This window comes from Lepisosteus platostomus, chromosome 5 (genome assembly GCF_059453375.1).
Source record: "Lepisosteus platostomus isolate fLepPlt1 chromosome 5, fLepPlt1.hap1, whole genome shotgun sequence".
Classification (NCBI taxonomy): Eukaryota; Metazoa; Chordata; class Actinopteri; order Semionotiformes; family Lepisosteidae; genus Lepisosteus; species Lepisosteus platostomus.
Window position 1 is genome coordinate 45,447,544 of NC_142615.1, and position 20,481 is coordinate 45,468,024.

General features: G+C 42.1%; 1 protein-coding gene and 1 long non-coding RNA gene across 2 annotated transcripts; both read right to left on the minus strand.

Moving 5' to 3' along the window:
* Positions 1–461: 461 nt before the first annotated feature.
* LOC148667263 (antigen WC1.1-like) lies at positions 462–9,403 on the minus strand. The gene is made up of 14 exons (XM_088630984.1): positions 8,331–9,403; positions 8,163–8,201; positions 7,411–7,725; positions 6,182–6,484; positions 5,888–5,956; positions 5,374–5,685; positions 5,017–5,055; positions 4,523–4,666; positions 4,049–4,147; positions 3,684–3,755; positions 3,139–3,225; positions 2,555–2,641; positions 2,261–2,366; positions 462–558 (listed from the first exon to the last, which is right to left on the minus strand). The coding sequence occupies exons 1-14, from the start codon at positions 8,353–8,355 to the stop codon at positions 462–464; spliced, it is 1,794 nt and encodes a 597-aa protein (XP_088487110.1). The 5' UTR covers positions 8,356–9,403.
* Positions 9,404–10,340: 937 nt separating this feature from the next.
* On the minus strand, positions 10,341–18,825 carry LOC148667264 (uncharacterized). The gene is made up of 3 exons (XR_015937045.1): positions 18,494–18,825; positions 14,461–14,758; positions 10,341–10,471 (listed from the first exon to the last, which is right to left on the minus strand). It is a non-coding gene; the product is annotated as an uncharacterized LOC148667264 (long non-coding RNA).
* Positions 18,826–20,481: the final 1,656 nt, after the last annotated feature.

Genomic DNA, 20,481 nt, shown 5'->3' on the forward strand with positions numbered 1-20,481 from the left:
GTTGATTTTATCATTGTGAGTGGCCAAAGGTTCCTTATATATTTAATTAAAAGTCTTTAATTGTACAAAATTAAGAAATTACAAATGAATGACAAATGGTTTTAAAAAGTTTATTTTTAAAAAGGAAACGTTAAGAAAATGTCTATACATTTCTGCACATCAGAAATCTTACATTCAGAATTCTATATCAATTAATAGTTTTATTTCAGAAACATATCATATTGTACAAGAAAAAAAGACTGAATGGAATAGGGAACTTTAAGGTCTCCCTGTTTTAAAACACAAACTGCAGGTCCTGTAGACAAAGTCAATGAGGACAGTGACTCACTTGTCAGAGCTCTCAGGTGACAGACAGTGTCAGTGTGGAAGCAGTGGAGTGAAGTGGACTCAGGTCACAGACAGTCTCAGTGCTCAGAACTGTTGTAAGACTGTGTGACTCTGTTGGTGAAGCTCTTCTGTGTCTAGACCTGCTGGAGGAGGTTCTCCCAGACAGCTCTGTCAGTCTCACAGCGCCCATCCTCTCCCTGAGACTCGTCCCCAACATCATCGTAGTCAGTCCTAGCAGGGGCAGGGGCTCCTTCTTCAGAGGGCAGTGTGGGCAGGACCCTGTCCACTCCAGGGCCAGGCTGGAGGACACCTGACAGAGAGACAGACTCATGATTTGTCAAATGAGCCAGTTATTGAAATAATATTGTTACATATTAGGATTATGAAAATTGTGAATAACAAAAATGACTGAGTAGATAAATTAAAAAATAAATTAATCATAACCCCCTACTTTTAAAGATTTTGCCAAGAATATACCCAAGCATTTGGTATAGTTAAAGGCACATAAGAGATTTGTTAATTAAATATTTGTTATTAACAACACTACACACACGAAATTACACACAACATAAATATACAGCACACAATTACAAATTTGCTAACAAGGTGTTTTAGACACCTACATCCTAACCACCCAGAAAATCCTCAAACTGCTACCAAGTATTCAGCTTTTACAGAACACCTTTATGAAAGAAAGAGAAACCAAACCTTCTAAACCTAAGATATTACAACCTACAGTTAAATCTCTCTTTGTGAACCCAATTGTTACAAAATGAATGGGAGCCTATCTCCCTGTTCTAAAGATGCTCCCACTAGCCAGGAGAGGCACTCTTTAACTAAGGGATTCTCTAAATAAGAAATAAAAGTTTCTAAAAACAACAGAAAGGCAAGCTCTCTTTATGAGGGTCAAAGACTAAACTCCAGTCTGGTCTTTCCAGTTGATCTGGACAAGTAGTAGAAGCAAGAAGTAGCTCTCGCCTTCTATCATTCCTGGACAGTTGATTGACAATCATTTACCCAGAACTTTATGGTTGCTTTGATCTCTGAATCTCACACCTCAGCATCTCAGCAAACATCGCCTTGCTTTGCAGCCACTAGCCATGTACTGTAATTGGAATTGGAATTGATGACATTACCCAGGTGTACCTAGATTTTTTAAAACACTTACATAGTCACAATAGTGTAGTGAATGGGGATTTTAATTTTCTGTAACAATAAGAAATTATAGCAGTATATTTTGAGAGTACTTGTAGACTTTTAGAAACTAATCAAACATAATTATCTATAGTCTCACACATGTATTCTAACCAGACAATATACAATTTATTGATATAATCATAATTTGCATAACAAACAATAAGCATAATAGAACATACTGTATCTGAGAAGTACTCTGCTTTGATATCAATGGCTATTAGTGGACTAACAGTTATAGTATACAGAATAGATGTAACAATATTGTACTCAAAAAGCGTTTAATAGGTTTTTTGAATTGATGATTCAGTGTAGAATTCACTTATACTTATGAAGTATCAATGCTCTAAAACCACAGTGAGGAAGACCTAGTAATTTCTGAGCCTAGTAATTCTCTCTGCAGTCAGAGAACAGAATTCCTGGTCTTCGGGAATCTAAAGCTTTGTTCTGCCCAGACCTCATTCACTCATCATTAATCAGCTGCTGATCAATTTAAATCAATTTAAATCTGATTGGCTAGGTGTGTCAGTAGGTGGGTTTCAGTGACACTGTGATCTTTGTGATCTAACTTTGTACAATTCAGGTCACTCAGTCTTTATTGGCTGTTATTGATCCTTGTAGGACATGATAGAGTGAAGCTACCGCTACTTCAAAATGCCTGATTCCCCCCTGTCTTGGATGACAGTGCAACAGAGATGGATTACTTGAGGTTATCTTTCCCATCCCTGAACTACCTAACCCACACTGAGCCCCCTGGCTGTAGCCCCTTTTACCTGAAGTGGGGTCTTCCTCACTGCTGAACACATCACTGTACCCAGAGGTTGTCTCATCAGAGAGGAGTTTCCCTGTGAACAGAAGAGCAGGTCAGTAATGGCTCTGTCATTCTGACACAGACTGACCTGTCAGAGACCTTTTCTCTTCCAGGTAGTGTTTATTTGCAGATATGAAATTAGGTTGAGACTAATTTCTAATGACAAAGGCTACTGTGGGCTGGTACTGGGGGTACTCCTTAGTCTTTTTTATAATAACTCACCTGACACAGTGTCTGGACTCTGGGGCACAGTGATGGCATCATCATAGTACTCAGGGGCCTCTTCTTTCACAGAGGACATCAGCTTTCCTAAAGCACACAGAGCACAGCTTCACTGTCACACATCAGCACACTGAGTTATCTAGAGCGCAGGACTGCTGGAGCTCATCAGAACACACTGATTAACTGAACATCACACAGGATCTAAAACTCCAGGCTCTAAGTACAGGAGATCAGGGGGAACCTGATTTCCAGTCCTATTCACAACTGTAATAAATGTAAAACAATTCCTAGATTTTCAAATAAGATGTTGAAGGAAAACAAGGCAGAGAAAGTTTGGCTGTATTTGGACAGTGAGGGTGGTGATGTGAACCCTATGAGATACTGAAGAGGAGCCGGACACTGGCAGCAGTGACCCAGAGTGAGTGTGCAGGGCTGAGATCACAGGGAGAGAGTCAGATTCATGTAACTGGTGCAGAGTAGTACAGACTCCGTATTCAGAGGCTGAGATCCAAGAAAGTAGAGAGATTCAGACTCTGTGGGATTGGTGCAGAGTTTCCCCATGTGATTGGACTGAAATAACCCACCTGACAAGGCATCTGGACTCTGAGGTACAGTTACAGCATCATCATAGTACTCTGGGATCTCTTCTTTCAGAGGAGTTATCGAGTCTCCTGAACCACACAGAGAGACAGAGAATTTACACTTCAGGACTCAGACTTACTTTGACCATAGAGCTGCAAAGTAATTGGAAAGTGTGATTTTAAATGTTTTATGGTGTATAGTTAAGCCAAAACTCTAGGGTCGCTGATTTATCTGATCTGAAAGGCAGCATGCTGTTCCGCAGTCTCCTTTTCTATCAAAACCAATGAGAGCAGCACCCTGTTTACCACCCCAGTATTGACCAGGTCTAGTTTTGCTCAGCATCTATGATTTGCTGAGATAATGCTAGTGTGAGGCAACACTGAAAAACAGACTTTATAAAGTATCAAACACGTGTGGTTATATTTATATAATTCAGGATTTTCTACATAAGTTCTCTAAATGTCAGCGTGGTTTGAGGTGAGAGTGAGTACTGAACTGAAGACCTCCTCACTCCCACACTGAGCCCCCTGACTCAACCTCCCCTCACCTGGTACTGGGTCTCCCTCACTGTCCTCCACATCATCATATCCAGAGGGCAGCTCATCAGAGAGGAATCTCCCTGTGAACAGGAGGACAGATCAGTATTACCTGCAGTCAGACAGCAGCCTCACTGTCCTCTACTGGAAGAGAAGCCAGTGTGTGAGTTTGTGTTTATAAGGCAGATCCAGAATCGTGCTGTGTTGATTTTCTTCACTTAGTTTGACACCAGTTGAGAAAAAACCCTACAGGTTTAAAACTAAAAAATACCCTTTTTGTCAGAAACCAGTTGAGTGAGATTTTCTACAAGTGTAAGTCCTCAGATTTTCCTTAGAGGGTGGAGACTAATCACACCTGAAGACTGTCTCCACTCACCTCTCCTGGGGGCGCTGTAGGTTCCCTCTCTGGCAAGTTTGTACTCTATTTCCTCGTAGACGGCATCATGATTGGAGGCGAGTGCTCCCTTAGATAGGGCTGTGTGAGGAAACAGACACTCAGGGTTAACATGCAGGGAGAGGAGTACAAGATAAAAAATGTCACTCCTAAACCTATTTTGGACATTTGAGCACACAAATGTTATGATTCTGGATTTGCAAATTTCCTGATATCTCCACCTGTAATTGTTGCTAATCTTTTTCAAATAATCTTTCTTAAACTACAAATGGATTTCTCTACCCTATTAAAATTGCTCACATCCAGCACACCTTTAAATTAGACAGGTTTTACCTCAGGCAATTGTGATTTTAAAGCAGGTTTATTCCTCAAGGTAATTATGTAAATATAAGTTCCATGTGAGTGACAGAACTGACCACTAGAGGTCACTATGTGGATGGAGAGTTCCCTCCCTACCTTTCCTCAGCTTCCTGTTCTGGATCAGCTGCCCCACTAACAGAGCCAGCACCACGAAGAGCAGAGCCCCCAGCAGCAGGAGGACCAGGGGCGAGGCAGACAGGCCTCCCAGCGGCTGTGTCTGGGGTGTTGTCCTGGTTCTGCCTGAGAGAGGGGGAGACAATGGATGAACAGGGATCAGGAGAGGTGCTCTTGGGCTCATATATGCTTCGACAGATGGAATGTCCTGTTCTCCTCATGTTCCCATATGGGGCTATCATGGCTTCAGGGTGAACCCAAGATCAACGAAGAATAGTTAAGAATTCCAAATCTAAACCACCAGGACTGTCAGTAAATCAGTGATGAAAGAGAGGACACTAGCACTAGATCTACACCGGGAAACTGAAAACACTGATCTTCACAATGAGGGAGGAGAGGAGACACTACAGCAACACTGGGAATCTGAAGAGACAGAAAGACAGGAGTTATCAATGACAAGGAGGATTTATGTTCACCTGTAGCTGTTGTTGGACTGGCTGTTGTCTCTGACAAACCTGTAAAAGAGATAGGAGAGCTGTCAATATATTGCCTTTGGTTTTACAGCAGGTTATATCCACAGTGGTCTTAAAAAGAAAATCTTTACATTTGTTCCTTGAGGTCAAATCTAGGATTGCTGGATGAATGGTGTCTTGTTCGGAATTAAAGCTTAGTGTTGTTCACATACAGAGGGCTACAAAACATCCCAATCTTGTGACTGATGATCTTAGTTGGATTAGTTAGATATAAAGCAGTGATAGAGTATGGGTGACATCAGTCTAACTTCTCCATTGATCTGCTACCTTGTTCATCTACAGTTCTAAGACTATCCTCACCTGTACAGGTAACCCCCGCATCCTCCTTGTGTCGACAGTCACTCTGATTCAGTCCAGAGTGACAGCAGTCCCACAGGTGAAGTTCACTGCCTGTGCAGTTCACCTCGTCCAGCCAGATGGCGCCGTTTCCTGGTCCGAATGAGGCCTCTATTGCTGCACTCACTGCATCCCCACAGCCCAGCTGTCTGCAGACCACCTGGGCATCCTGCAGGTCCCAGGAGTCGTCACAGACTGTCCCCCAGGAGCCCTCATACCGCAACTCCACCTGGCCAGAGCAGTTAGTGCCTCCAACCAGGCGCAGAGCCAGTGGGACTGAAAGTCAACAGAAAGGTTATTCAGTGTCATTAGATCTGTGACTGTAGATGAGAGCAGAGAGGTTACTGAGAGTTACTTCAGCTCAGTGACTGTAGTAGAGGTTAGTGAGGTATTGAGTGGCTCTAGAAGAGAGCTGTATGGTTACTGTTCCTCAGCTCAGGGCTGCAGTGTCTCTGACTGTTTTACACACTGAACTCACCTGGGCAGTGCTGCTGAGGCTGCTCTTCCTGAGGGGCTGGAGTGCTTCTGTCAGCTTCTTTTCTAGGACCTTCAAAGATTAATAGTCATATAAAAACATTATTATTATAAAATGAATAACAATGACATTGCTTTCATTTTTATACATGTTTGGATATAAATTTATAATAATTCAATTGAAAGCTCTTATTATGTTCTGAACTTGGCAAAACACTAATCCACAGAGCTGCTCGAGATAAAGACAATCACTGCAGAGCTGTTTAAGAGGAAGGCAGCATTACTCTTCACTCTCTACCTGAGCAGGTGATATTAGCCACTTCTTGGTCTGTGCAGTCATTCTGACCCCAGGGGGAGGAGGGACACTGCCACAGGGAAGAGTCATGTTTGCGACAGGAGACAAAGTCCAGCCATTTGGGATCTGGGCTCAGCCTGGAGTTTGTCTCTCTGATGGTGCCCTTGTCTCCACAGCCCAGCTGTTTACAGATCACTGCGGCTGTGGAGTCAGTCATGCCGTTCTGACACACACTGCCCCAGGTGCCATTGTAGTAAACCTCTGCCTGTCCTGAACAGCCTGCAGACAGTCTCAGCAGAGTGTAATCTGTCAAGACAGCAGGGAAAGTTAAAGGAAACAAACCCTGACAAGACAGCCCAACGTTTCATTCTGAACTGGTAAGAAACAACTAGCAATGAAATGAAATGAACATGTAATGAAACAATGACAGCTGTACAATAACACAGTTGACATGAAGGTGACAGGCAGGACTGTGTGGTTCTGTTCATTCAGAACCTGGACAGTACATCACACAGAACTTTAAATCCCATTACATGATCAGGTTCTGACCCAAAACATCATTCTGATCAGCTTGGCTATTCAGCAGCAGCACAACTAAGAGACTGAGGCATGAAAGTAGAACTCTTGGCTCAGGATGAGCGGTGCAGCGTTATGAATGGAGAAAACGTGGCTCAGGGTGACATTTAACATTGTGTGGGTCATCAGGATCTGACCAGAAGCCATTCTTGGAACAAATCAAAATGAAACATTTGAGGCAGAAAATCATGAAAGATAATGGCCAAGACAAATACACCCAAACAGACAACAGGTCTTATTGATGTGAGAAGTTTAAAGTTTGGACCCTAGATTTTACTGGAGGACTGAGATGAATATATCCCCATTCACTAGTGGAGGGGAATTTCTCTTGAGTTTCTTTCTCTCTTTATTTATTTTTGCTGGGATGTGAATATGTGCATTCACAACTGTATCATAAATATAAATATTTATTTTAAAATTAATTCTGCATCCAGCTCAGTCTTTTCCTCAACAAGATGCATTTAAGCACTCCAGATGCAAACCATATCCACAATGTGGAATTCCAGTATGTGGATTATTTTATTTAGTTAACTTACTGAACACAAGATTCTCACATTCTCACAAGTCAAACATATTTAGGCACTCTAGATGCAAGCCATATCCACAATGTGGGATTAAAGAATCTGAATCATTGTAATTTTAATTATCTCCCCTACCTGAACACAGGATTCTCACATCCTCCTTGTGTCCACAGTCATGCCGTCCCCACCCTGCTGAAGGACACTCCCACAGAGACGACTCGTTCCCCAGACAGCCCACCTCGTCCAGCCAGATGGGTCCAGTTCCCTGGCTGAAGGAGGCCGGCACTGGGGCACTGAGGGCCGTCCCACACTGGAGCTGTCTGCACACCACCTGAGAGTCTGCCAGGTCCCAGGAGTCATCGCAGACTGTCCCCCAGGAACCATTGTGATATACCTCCAGCCTCCCAGCACAGTCACCTCCTGCACCAACCAGCCTGAGGGACAGCTGATCTAGGAGCAGAGAATTAGAGGTTAGGGGTCAGAGGTCAGTGCAGTACTAAGAGATCACCATGACCTGCTGTTACAAGTTGAAGATTATCTCGGCCCACTAGGCACAGCAGATACAGTTCAAGTACAATGTTTCTTGACTTTTGATTAATTTAATATATACTTATTGTAACAGATTGTTCATAAGCAGTATACCAGATAAGTTACTTTTCTGACCCACTGCTGGGCACAGAGACAATAGCTCCACCGGTGACAAATTGCAGTATTCAGATAGATGCGTTTGCTGTAGATCCCAAAGACCCTAGTGTGTTTGTGACACACAGAAAAAACTGCACACACACAGCTGTTGCCTCACTGACTGATCTGGGATTCCACTGAGCAACAGAGACATCAACACACACTGAGAGCCCTGGAGATACAGAACAGGGGCTAATTCATACCTGGTGTTTTGGAAAAGGGAACAGCTGAAGAAGGGAAACCTGTGAAACAAACAGAGAGAGAGAAAACAGACTGTGAACCATGTGTGAGAGGTGCAGTTTAGCACCAGAAATGAAACTAGAATTAAAACAGCACTGATGTGATTAAGACAGTCTTCAATCTCTCTTTACCTGCTCCAGGTGAATCTCTGGTCATATTTGAGTCTGTAAAACAGAAGAAAGGAGCTCATTTCTGTCCACAGGAGTGATGTTTCACCAGTGCAGGGTCAGCTGTGTGTGGGGCTCAACTGTACATAACATCTGTAATTATTGACTTTCTGAGACTCACTTTTTTTTCAGCCTCCTGTTAAATAGGGCTCCATTAATTAAACTAATTAAACAGTTCAGGTGTTAATTACGGGATACTGAGATCCAATACTTTCTTTCATTTTTAGGACAGTGATCTCAATATAAATGTAAAACAGATTTATGTCCACAGTGAATTGTTGTACCTAATCATCTGAAAAAAAATGACAATGAAAATGATTACCCCTTTAGTTAATATTTGAGTTATATATGATATGATTCAAATATGCTCACATGCTTTAAGGAATATATTTTTACTGGCAGCGTGTAACAGAGCAGGTATTCAGTAAATCATGAAGACAGTGTGCTGCTGTGTGTAAGCACATGATTTTTAAACATAATTCTCACCAGAGCAGATGACTCCTGCGTCCTGTCCATGAGAGCACCCTGCTCTCCCCCATGTAGAGACAGCGCAGTGTGAGAGACGGCTCTCATTGCCCCGGCACTCAAACACATCAGCCCTTACTGGTCCACTGCCCTGTCCAAACCAGGCCTGTCCTGGTGCTGCTACAGCCTCCCCACAGTCCAGCTGCTGACAGAGAACACTGGCATCTCTCAGGTCCCAGTACAGGTCACACACTGTCCCCCAGTCCTTGAAGAGCCACTGTAACTCCACTCGGCCAGAGCAGGAGTCAGAGCCGTTCGCCAGCCTGAACCCTGTGTATCCTGCAGATAGGAGAGAACTTCACCAGCATGACACCACAGCAGGCTACAAGAAATACAACAAATTAAAGTACCAATACAGTGAAAAAAACTATAAGATTCAGCACATAGTGAGTGAGAAACCAATAGCAGGCATATAATAAGAACAGATATTGTGATGCCATAAGTGATTGTTTCCTCAAAGGGTGCTACTTTCCCTGGGGACTCATTTTTCCAAGTTTTCCCCATACGTAAGATAACGATGTGCAGCTCATAGGAGACAATTAGCACCCTGCTCTAGGCCACATGAAACCAGGAAGGATTTGGAGAAGACAGAAAAATTCCCCGATAATTGCCTCAGCCTGGCACATATTGAAATAAAGTATTAATAAATCATCCCCAAGATGAAAGTTTTCACTTACATTTTTCATCTCTACAATTCCAGTCTTAGGCCTGAAGAATAGCGTTGATATTTCTGTAACTGTCCTTGCCATCACACTGGCTGTTTACCTTACTTTTCCTAGCTTCATCAGTGAGCAGCTTTGTTACAATTGAAAAATCTTCCTACTACCTGCTAACTGTACTTTTTTCCCCACACAGTCTGAGAGCTGAAGGATAGGTTTCTGATATTAAAACAGGCTTTGACACAGCATAGGCTGATAAGTTTTCCCAGCCTCAAGGCTGAAGGATAGTTTTGGCAATTGGACAGGCTGTAGATATACGTTTCACAAAACAGCCCATTCAGCTATGTCTAGTGTGCCCGGTCCAGGTCATATACTGTAAGTTCCAGCTAATAAATCACTGTTTTAAATTAAGTCTGGTGTGTGGGGTGTGTGCTTGGGACCCTGCCTAGAACATGCCGATTGCGTGCTGCCCCACTCGACACTCCTCAGGAGATCACCCACTCTCCCCTGGAGATCACTCAGTCTACATCAGAGATCACCCAATCAAAATATGTATAATTTATGACTCTATAACAATTGTTTCCATGAGTGAAAACGTTGTGACAATCTTACCTGTACAAGTCAGACTTACAGCTCTACTCTGGGAGCAGCTGTGCTCTGGCCTGGCTGCAGTGGGGCAGTGCAGTAGTTTGGACTCTTGTCCTCTACACTGGAACTGCTTTGACCTGACTGCACCCTAGCCCTGTCCGTAATGAGCCCATCTGTGTATCACTGAAGGAGCCCCACAGTTCAGCTCCCGACAGACAACCTCTGCATCCTGCCAGTCAAAGTCAGAGTCGCACACTGAGGTCCAGGTGTTCTTGAGATTCACCTCCACTCTCCCAGAGCAGAGACTGTGTCCGTTCACCAGCCTCAGGAAACCTGCAATAGAGAACTACAGGCTGTCAGTCTGAGCAGGTAATCTCTCATAGTGCAGCTCATTGCTCACTGTCGCTGAACCTGGTGCCTGTGAGAATTAAACTTACTACCCTATGAAAATAAACCAACTTCATGTGAAAAAATAAATATAATAGATTCTCAATTTAAATCTTGACTTCTTATTGTTCCATTCATAAACAGATTTACACCTACAATTTGGCATAGAAAATTAAATTTTAGAAATACATACACTATTACAATCAATTGTACAATAATGCAGAGTGCTTTCAATAAGAATATAGATAATAGGATAGATATAGATAAAAAAAGTAGATAATAGGAAATAAATAAAAATGAAATGAAAGAGAGGAGAGTCAGAAGAAAATCTGAAAGGTCAACGTCAGATAGTTAAACCAAAACATATTTTAGGGCTGAATGTTTTTACTGAATGTAAAATTGATTGTTTTCCTCCAGAAATAATGTAGATACATGTACATCTAATAATTGTAGATGAATGTTAAACTCTGTTAAGATCAAAGACTCTAAATCATCAATCTCCACCTCTGTGCCCTAACATGTGCCTCTAAATAAGGTGTTCAGTGCATCATTACCTGTACGCTGGGGCAAATACAAGATATGAAAATCAGAGACACTAAATTAATCAGTTTGTGTAATACTACAAATCAAACTATCACCATAATTCCAGCTGTTCCACATGTTCATAGCAATAACCACAGTGCTGAAGATGCCACCTGTGGAACACATTCAACTGTACAATAAGTAAAAATAGAAACTGATCACGAATCCATCCATCCATTTTCAAACTGCTTCTTACAATTCATGATTCCCAGTGTAGCCAGGGATGTAGACTTAATAAATACAGAAGAAAAAAAACGGATCGATATCACCAAATTCACAGAAGCAGAATGGCATGTCATATACTCAAAGAAAAGATTCCCCATTGCCTGGCACTGCTGAAACAGGACTGTCTGACCTGGGCACTGACACACACTCTGGACAAGACCAGGACTGTCACAGCCTGGCACTGCTGGAGCAGGACTGTCTGACCTGGGCACTGACAGACAGTCTGGACAAGACCAGGACTGTCACAGCCTGACACTGCTGGAACAGGACAGTCAGACCTGGGCACTGACACACACTCTGGACAAGACCAGGACTGTCACAGTCTGGCACTGCTGGAGCAGGACTGTCTGACCTGGGCACTGACAGACGCTCTGGACACATCCAGGGTTGTGCTTCTCCACATGAAAGCAGATCTCAGAGAATGACACACTCTCATGGAGTTCAGCTCCACGTACGCACAGCTGGGTCTAGCAGTCAGCTCCTGGCTATGTTAGGGATTCGGTAAGAGAAACCGAAACCAGTGAATGAACCCACTTGGAGGAGCTGATAAAGCCTAGCCGTGATCCGAAGAAAGCCGTAGTCGAAGAAACGAGCCGAGAGTCCAGGGGAAGCCAGAGATCCAAACAGGGAACAAGTTAGCGAAGCCAAACTGTGATCCGAAACCGTAGACAATAGAGCAATCCGGGAGTCCAGGGGAAGCCAGAGATTCAAAACAGAGAGTGAGTACCGAAGCCAAGCCGTGATCCGAAAAACCGCTGTCAAAGGGGGAAAAAGCGTAATCCGAAAACCAAGAAAGACACAAAGTAGAAGAAGGAGTAGCGCAACTAGGAAGCTCGAAAGGAAAACCAATACTGAGCCAGGAGGTAGGAACAGACAGGTGTTTAAGTACAGGATGAGACGGGGGTGTAGTGGTGAATAAGTAAACTGATAGGTAAACTGATGGAGTAAGGCTACGCCTTCTTCTGTCTCCTCCGTTGCCGGGAGGCAGGGATCGGAACAGGCTACAGTGCATCACAAGAAAATACATGACCACCAGTGCCGTAAAGAAGTCAAAATATGGCAGAGCAGTTTAGATGTTAGATGTCTAGTCTGAAATATCAAACCTGAAATCATTAATTTACATAAATGAGCCAACAGAACTGTTTCTTCTCTATTTATATCAAAAGCTGCATTGGTTTCTTGGATTCTTAAATTCTGGGCTCATCAGAATCAGACCGACAGTCACTCCACCACCAAGGATCAGCCTTTTGGACAGCTGGTAGTGCAGCTGAACTCCACTACAGCACTGAGCCCCACAAGACCATTAAAAGACACCTGAGACTGTCCAGATCCACTGACACTGACACCAACATACCATTAAAACACACCTGAGACTGACCAGATCCACTGACACTGACACCAACGTACCATTAAAACACACCTGAGACTGTCCAGATCCACTGACACTGACACCAACATACCATTTAAACACACCTGAGACTGACCAGATCCACTGACACTGACACCAAAATACCATTTAAACACACCTGAAACTGACCAGATCCACTGACACTGACACCAACATACCATTAAAACACACCTGAGACTGACCAGATCCACTGACACTGACACCAACACACCATTTAAATACACCTGAAACTGACCAGATCCACTGACACTGACACCAACATACCATTAAAACACACCTGAGACTGACCAGATCCACTGACACTGACACCAACATACCATTAAAACACACCTGAGACTGACCATATCCACTGACACTGACACCAACACACCATTTAAACACACCTGAAACTGACCAGATCCACTGACACTGACACCAACATACCATTAAAACACACCTGAGACTGACCAGATCCACTGACACTGACACCAACACACCATTTAAATACACCTGAAACTGACCAGATCCACTGACACTGACACCAACATACCATTAAAACACACCTGAGACTGACCAGATCCACTGACACTGACACCAACATACCATTAAAACACACCTGAGACTGACCAGATCCACTGACACCGACACCAACACACCATTTAAACACACCTGAAACTGACCAGATCCACTGACACTGACACCAACATACCATTTAAACACACCTGAAACTGACCAGATCCACTGACACTGACACCAACATACCATTAAAACACACCTGAAACTGACCAGATCCACTGACACTGACACCAACATACCATTTAAACACACCTGAGACTGACCAGATCCACTGACACTGAGACCGACATACCATTTAAACACACCCGAGACTTACCAGATCTACTGACACTGACACTGACATACCATTAAAACACACCCGAAACTGACCAGATCCACTGACACTGACACCAACATACCATTTAAAGACACCTGAAACTGACCAGATCCACTGACACTGACACCAACATACCATTTAAACACACCTGAAACTGACCAGATCCACTGACACTGACACCAACATACCATTTAAACACACCTGAAACTGACCAGATCCACTGACACTGACACCAACATACCATTTAAACACACCTGAAACTGACCAGATCCACTGACACTGACACCAACATACCATTAAAACACATCTGAAACTGACCAGATCCACTGACACTGACACCAACATACCATTTAAACACACCTGAAAATGACCAGATCCACTGACACTGACACCAAAATACCATTAAAACACCTGAAAATGAAAAGGCATTTCACCCAACAGCACAGTGGAACCACAGCAGATTGTCACTTCACCAGTGCTAAAACAGTAAAGACAAAGTGAAGTAGATACAGACTCACTGAGCACAGCCTGCCTGTTTAAACTGAACAACACTGAACAACACTGAAGTGCCTGGAGAGAGAGGATGAGCTACAGGAAGACACTTCCTGTTGTCCTGCTACATAAACACAGAGGAAACACAGAAAAAAGACACACTTAAATTAATATATAAATTTAATATAATATGTTTATAACGTATATTGCTTTTAATTATTATTATCATCATATTATCAATACTAGATTTTAATTTATTTAGTTTTAATTAAATGGATCATGATGATGGACTCTAGATCAGTGGAGGAGTTTTCATTGTCCTCAAGCTGGAGACTGGAGAGAGTCTCTGTCTCTTACCTGAACACCTCACTCCAGCATCAGAGTCATGACTCAAGCCCCAGTCTTTCACTTCAATGTTTCGACAGTCCCTCAGCGCAGGAAACCCCACCCAACAGGACTGATCCAGACCCTGGTCCGAAGTGAGCTCCTCCTGGTGCTGATACAGCAGATCCACAGCCCAGCTGTCTGCACACCACTGCAGCATCATCCAGATCCCAGCCAAAGTCAGCTACTGTCCCCCACTCTCCATCATGATACACCTCCACTGTCCCCTCACAGGGACTGGCACCATTCATCAGCCTCACATCAGCACTGCCTGCGGAGAGAGAGAAACAATCCCTATCACCATGTCTACAGGATATTTTTATATTAAGACATTTTAGAAATACACCTGGAATTTTTATTTGGTTTTACCTGTTTGATTGGATTGCTAGTCTCTCCCATGGGGAACAAGAGACAGTGGAGTGACATTAAGTCCACCAGCAGCCATCTTACCTCTCCCTCCACACACCTGTGTCCAGATCCTGTTATATATCTCTCTGTCCATATCACTGTGTGACTGCAGAGGGCTGTTCTGCTATGGTTACTACAGTGGACAGTGGCTGTAAAGACTGTGCTCATGTGTTTCTAAAAGCTGTGGTTAGTACAGTGGTCAGTGGCTGTAATGAGTGTGTTCCTGTGTTTCTGGGAGTTGTGGTCAGTACAGTGGTCAGTAGCTGTAATTACGGTGTTCCTGTGTTTCTGGAAAATGTGGTCAGGACAGTGGCTGTAATGATTGTGCTCCTGTGTTTCTGGAAGTGGTCAGTTGGCTGTAATGATGGTCTTCCTGTGTTTGAGGAAGCTGTGGTCAGTAGAGTGGACAATGGCTGTAAAGTGTACAATGGCTGTAAAGACCTGTAAAGACCATGTCCTTCAGTTTCTAGAAGCTGTGGTCAGTATATTGGTCAGTATATTGGTCAGTTGCTGTAATGACTGTGCTCCTGTGTTTCTAGAAGCTGTGGTCAGTACAGTGGTCAGTGGCTGTAATTACTGTGTTCCTGTGTTTCTAGAAGCTGTGGTCAGAGTGGACAGTGGTTGTAATGACGATGTTCCTGTGTTTCTGGGAGCTGTGGTCAGTATAGTGGACAATGACTGTAATGATGGTGTTCTGGGTTTCTGGAAGCTGTGGTCAGTACAGTGGACAGTGGCTGTGGTGTCAGAAGGCTGAATGACTGAAACCAGGTTTGGTGTATCTGGTGTATCTGGGTCTCAGGCCCCACATGTACTTAGCAGTGCACACTGACCACATGTCTGTATCAGACACTGATTTAAACACTGATAAGTCTTTTTAATGGTCTACATTGAAAATAAGTTATAAAATCCAAAACAGAATCAATAAAAATATTTTCTTAATAGATGGATGCTTCACAACTTGTGCTGCAATATGTGAAGTGTAATGCTGCAGAAAGATGGAAAATCTGCAGCAGGAGATATAATTGAAACCCAGGCGCGGGACTTTGAGCTCTTTCAGAGTTTGAATGATCAGGGAGTAACAGTGTTTAAAAACACACTGATCTCTGTTAATACACTAGTCTGTTATTATACCTGTTAGAGAGGGCAGAATTGAGCACAATGAAATAAACAACCCCTGGTAAATATTTTGAAGATGTTGTATTATTGTTAAAACATTTATATTCCATTTTGTTTGCAAATGGGAAAATTTCCTAGCACATGACCCAAATTACAACCAAAATTTTGTATTTTATTATTGTGGTAATAGATAAGGGATTGTCAAGTTGTACAACATTTGTGATAAGGTTGCTAAATATCTACAATATTAATAGTTATAATAATTATATGTTAGTACTTAAAAAACATTATCCTTAGTCTGTGTTGTGTGTAATAGTGTATAACTGCATATAAAACTATTAATACAGCATTAATAGAAAATAGTTTAAAAAACATATAAGCTGAATTAATATTATGATTAATTGTAGAGGTGAAATTCTTGTTAATACTGCAAATTGTTTATTATTTTTCCTTATTTATAGCACCAGAATAAAATCAATTATAATTTTAAGGAATATCCATAAAGCTGAGTTTTAAATTAAACAGAAAAGCACTTCTGCATGCTGTGGTCACTACGGCGGGCAGTGGCTGTAATAACTGTAGAACCTCAGATGGCTGGTCCTGGGTTCCAGGAGACTGTGGTCACTGTACTGGACACTGTACTAACTCTGTGGCTTCCAAGTCCTGGGACCAGTGTTTCTGTGTTACTGGGACCTGTGGTCACAACAGTGGTCAGAGGCTGACAGGTACTTCACATGTTGTGCTGAAATGTGTGTGAGGTGTATATTCCCATTGTCTGTATATGAATTATTGACAATGATTTTCTAGCCTTTACCTGCCAACATCTAAACTTAACACATGATCATCAGATTAAATTATATTAAAGAACAACATTTTTCAAAAATACCAGACAGGTTTAACATATAGGCACAGATACATTTATTATGATGTTGTCCTGAGCAACTGCTCAAAAATCTAAACTTGAGTCCTGTGATTACGAATTAATTTTTAAATATTGCATTTGTATGATAACATGTAATTAAATATTTAATTTGTATAACTCATACTTATATAATTGCATTTGATAATAATTTCAGATTTCGAATGTAGTCAAAAACAATAAAGCATTCTTATTAAAACTTCACAATTTACAAAAAAAAACCTGTCATTAGATAACTAACCTAAAAACACAAAATAAGTTATTTAGCTGTTAAATAATAGACAAATCCTGTATAAACACAAAACACAACTACCATTTTTTAATTCTTGCTGTAATGCCACAATGTCTTGTAGTTGTTAAATTATTAATGTTACACCTCAGTTTCTGATGAGACCCCAGTTAATAATAATACACCTACAATACTAAGAATTTTCACAATTGTGTTAATATTTTTCATTTTATAACTTATAAAGCAATAAAGAATGTAACTTTTATCAGCCTGTCCTTTTCAATGTGAAAACAAGCAAACCTGGTCTTTATGAACCAGGTAATACATATATCAGTTTTATTTTAATACTATAAAAATACAAGAGCTAATTGTCCTATGACTGAAAATGTTTTACATTTTCAAAATGTAATTGTAAGTCTTTAAAATGAAGAATTCACACTCATAACTTCCTATCATATTGGAACACATATTCTTATAACACCTAGAGGAACTACTTGTTTTCACAGCAACTGAATATCACACAGCCTAACGATAGAAACCTGGACTGTCTGAATACACCAAAGATATAATGGCAGCATTAAAACTCCAGTCTTATTTCTCTAGCATAAACACTTTAGGTGGTAATAACACATTTACTGTATATCTATTAATTCATCAGTCTGTAATAATTTAATATGAGTCACAAATATAATTCACTATTTAAAAACACGTGTATCTCTATTAAAGCACCAGTCTGTAATAAGACAATACAGAGGAGTCAGAATTGAACACAATAAAATAATAAACAACCCAGGGTATTTCTGAATCATCCTGTATAATATGATATTATTCTAGAAACATTTTTTATTGCTCACACTTTTTTTGTTTTCGAATAGATGAAGACTTTTTCACATGTCACAGCATATCACTCAAATTATCACTTATATATAAAGTTTATTATTACAGTAACAAGTAAGTTAAATAACTTTTTAAAGATTTTATACACTCCATGTTTTCACAAATTATCAATAGAGGGTGATAATGGCCAGCTTCTGCTCTATCCATCTATAACATTATTATTGTATAATGTTTAGAAATCTTAAGAATATTTTAATAAAATCCAATAAAAATTAAAAGCAACTAATTATATTTAGACACAACTAATTATATTTCCTTACTTACAGACCAAGATAAAATACAGTTATAATATTTTTTATGAATACCCACAAACTGAATGTAAAATTAACTTTTAAAAATTGTTCAACCCACTTATTGCTCCATTTACATCAAAACTTTACTTAATTTAATTCCAGTTGTTGTCTGTCTGTCTGGACAGGAGAAGACTGGTCACTTACTGGCTGAGCTGTGCAGCACCAGGACAGCGAGAGAGAAGATGGACAGGCAGCTCTCCATTGTCATCAGGACAGAGTGCAGCTGAGACCCCTGTCTTCACCCCTGAGCCCACAGGGCAACTGAGCTGCTGCTCCACACCCCGGACCCCCAGTAACAACACAGCCCCCCGCCCCGCCAATCACACACAGCACTGCCTTTTCAGACTGACAGCAGGAACCTCTCACACAGGCGGGACGCCAATCACACAGGGCCCTTTCAGTCTTCTCCATATATATCAGAGACACATCACTGTTTCCTCTCCCTGAAGACACTCCCAGCAGCGCGGAGGAGAGGAGAGACAGGAGCAGCTCTCCTGTCTCACTAGAGGAAACACAGATACAGATACAGACAGCAGGGCCGCAGGTGCTACAGGGGCAGGAAGAGATCAGATATTAAACAAAAAAAAATCTTTGCAGTTCTAGACAAGTATTATAATTGAAAATCAGTATCAAGATAATCAATTATGTATATATGGTCCTGTAATTCTTGCTGTCTGTATCAGGAAGTGTCTAGAACGTGGTTCTGTCTTGCTGTCTGTGTCAGGCAGTGTCCAGTGACTGGTGTCCTGAATATGGTCCTGTCTTGCTGTCTGTGTCAGGCAGTGTCCAGTGACTGGTGTCCTGAATATGGTAGTATCAGTGGCAGCAGCAGTTGTGGTAGCAGTAGTAGTATTAGCAGTTATGCTGTATTTAAACTCTCCTGTTCAATATAGCAGAGTTCTTGTGTTACAGCTTCACCATAATAGCTGCAGCAGCAGGAGTCAGTTTCAAATTTGAAAAAGCAACAAAATTATGAAAAAAAAGTTCAGTCCTTGTTAATACAGCGGCGATTTAAGGTAGAGCTTCACTGGAGCTACAGGTCAGGCTCTGCAGTGAGTCTGTGGTTTTTGCTCCTCCGAGCTCTTCCAGCACAGGAAGCCAGGCTGTACTGTGAGGCTGTGGGTGTCAGTGTGATGAGGCAGCTGAGAGCTGAGCTGTACAGGGAGACACACAGGGAGTCCAGTGTTCATAGCTCTAGTGCTGCACAGGGAGACACAGGAGAGTCCAGTGTTCAGAGCTCTACAGGGTGACAGGTCTTCTCCCCACACAGCTCTCTCAGTGTGTCTCTCAGGGCTGAATAGGAGGGTCTGTTCCTGTCAGAATGGAGGCTGACTCTCAGAGCTCCAGTGTCAGTATGAGGAGACGCTCTCAGACCTGACTGCTGCGAGAGCCTCTGAGCCTGAGTGGCCATGAGCACTGAGCTCCTCAGCAGCTGAGAAAAGCCTCCTGTCTCCTGTGGTCACAGTGTGGTTGAACACCTGCACTGTCTTCCTGCTCCTTCTCCTCTCTCTCCCCCTTCCTGTCTCTCTCGCAGTGTGTGCTCTTATCTGTCCATCTCTCTCTCCTCTCTGCTTACTCTGACAGTCTGTGCAGAGTATCTGAAGGGGATGGAACATTGCTTGGCAAAGGAAAAGACTTCTCAGAGGCAGAATAAAAAAAAGTATCTCCTCTCAGTCAGATTCACAGCTCAGACTCACACACAGAGCTCTGAGTCCCTTAGTACTTTACCCAAACTTTTACCTCCTGAACAGACAGAAGCTCATCTCCATCCTTCTCTTTATCATGACAATCCAGAACCAGAGGACATTCAGACAATCAGTGCTGCTACATGAATAATATCAGACAGAACAGCCTGGACTCAGGTCACATCTCCCCCTTTTCTCCTTCCTCACAGCCTCTTAGAGACAGAGAAGAGCTCCTGGTTCTCCTCTCTGTGAACTGGGCTCAGGGGTCACTGATCTGGCAGCTGTGGGCTCTGTTCCAGATCAGAATCAAGAAGCTTCTATTAACCCTTTCCAGAACCTCCAGCCCCTCAGTATTACTGCCCTGATTCATTGTCTTTACTGTAAGTCAGCCTCCATCCCTCTGTCAGAAGTGTTTGACTGAAAATTGAGCAATATGTGTTTATCTCT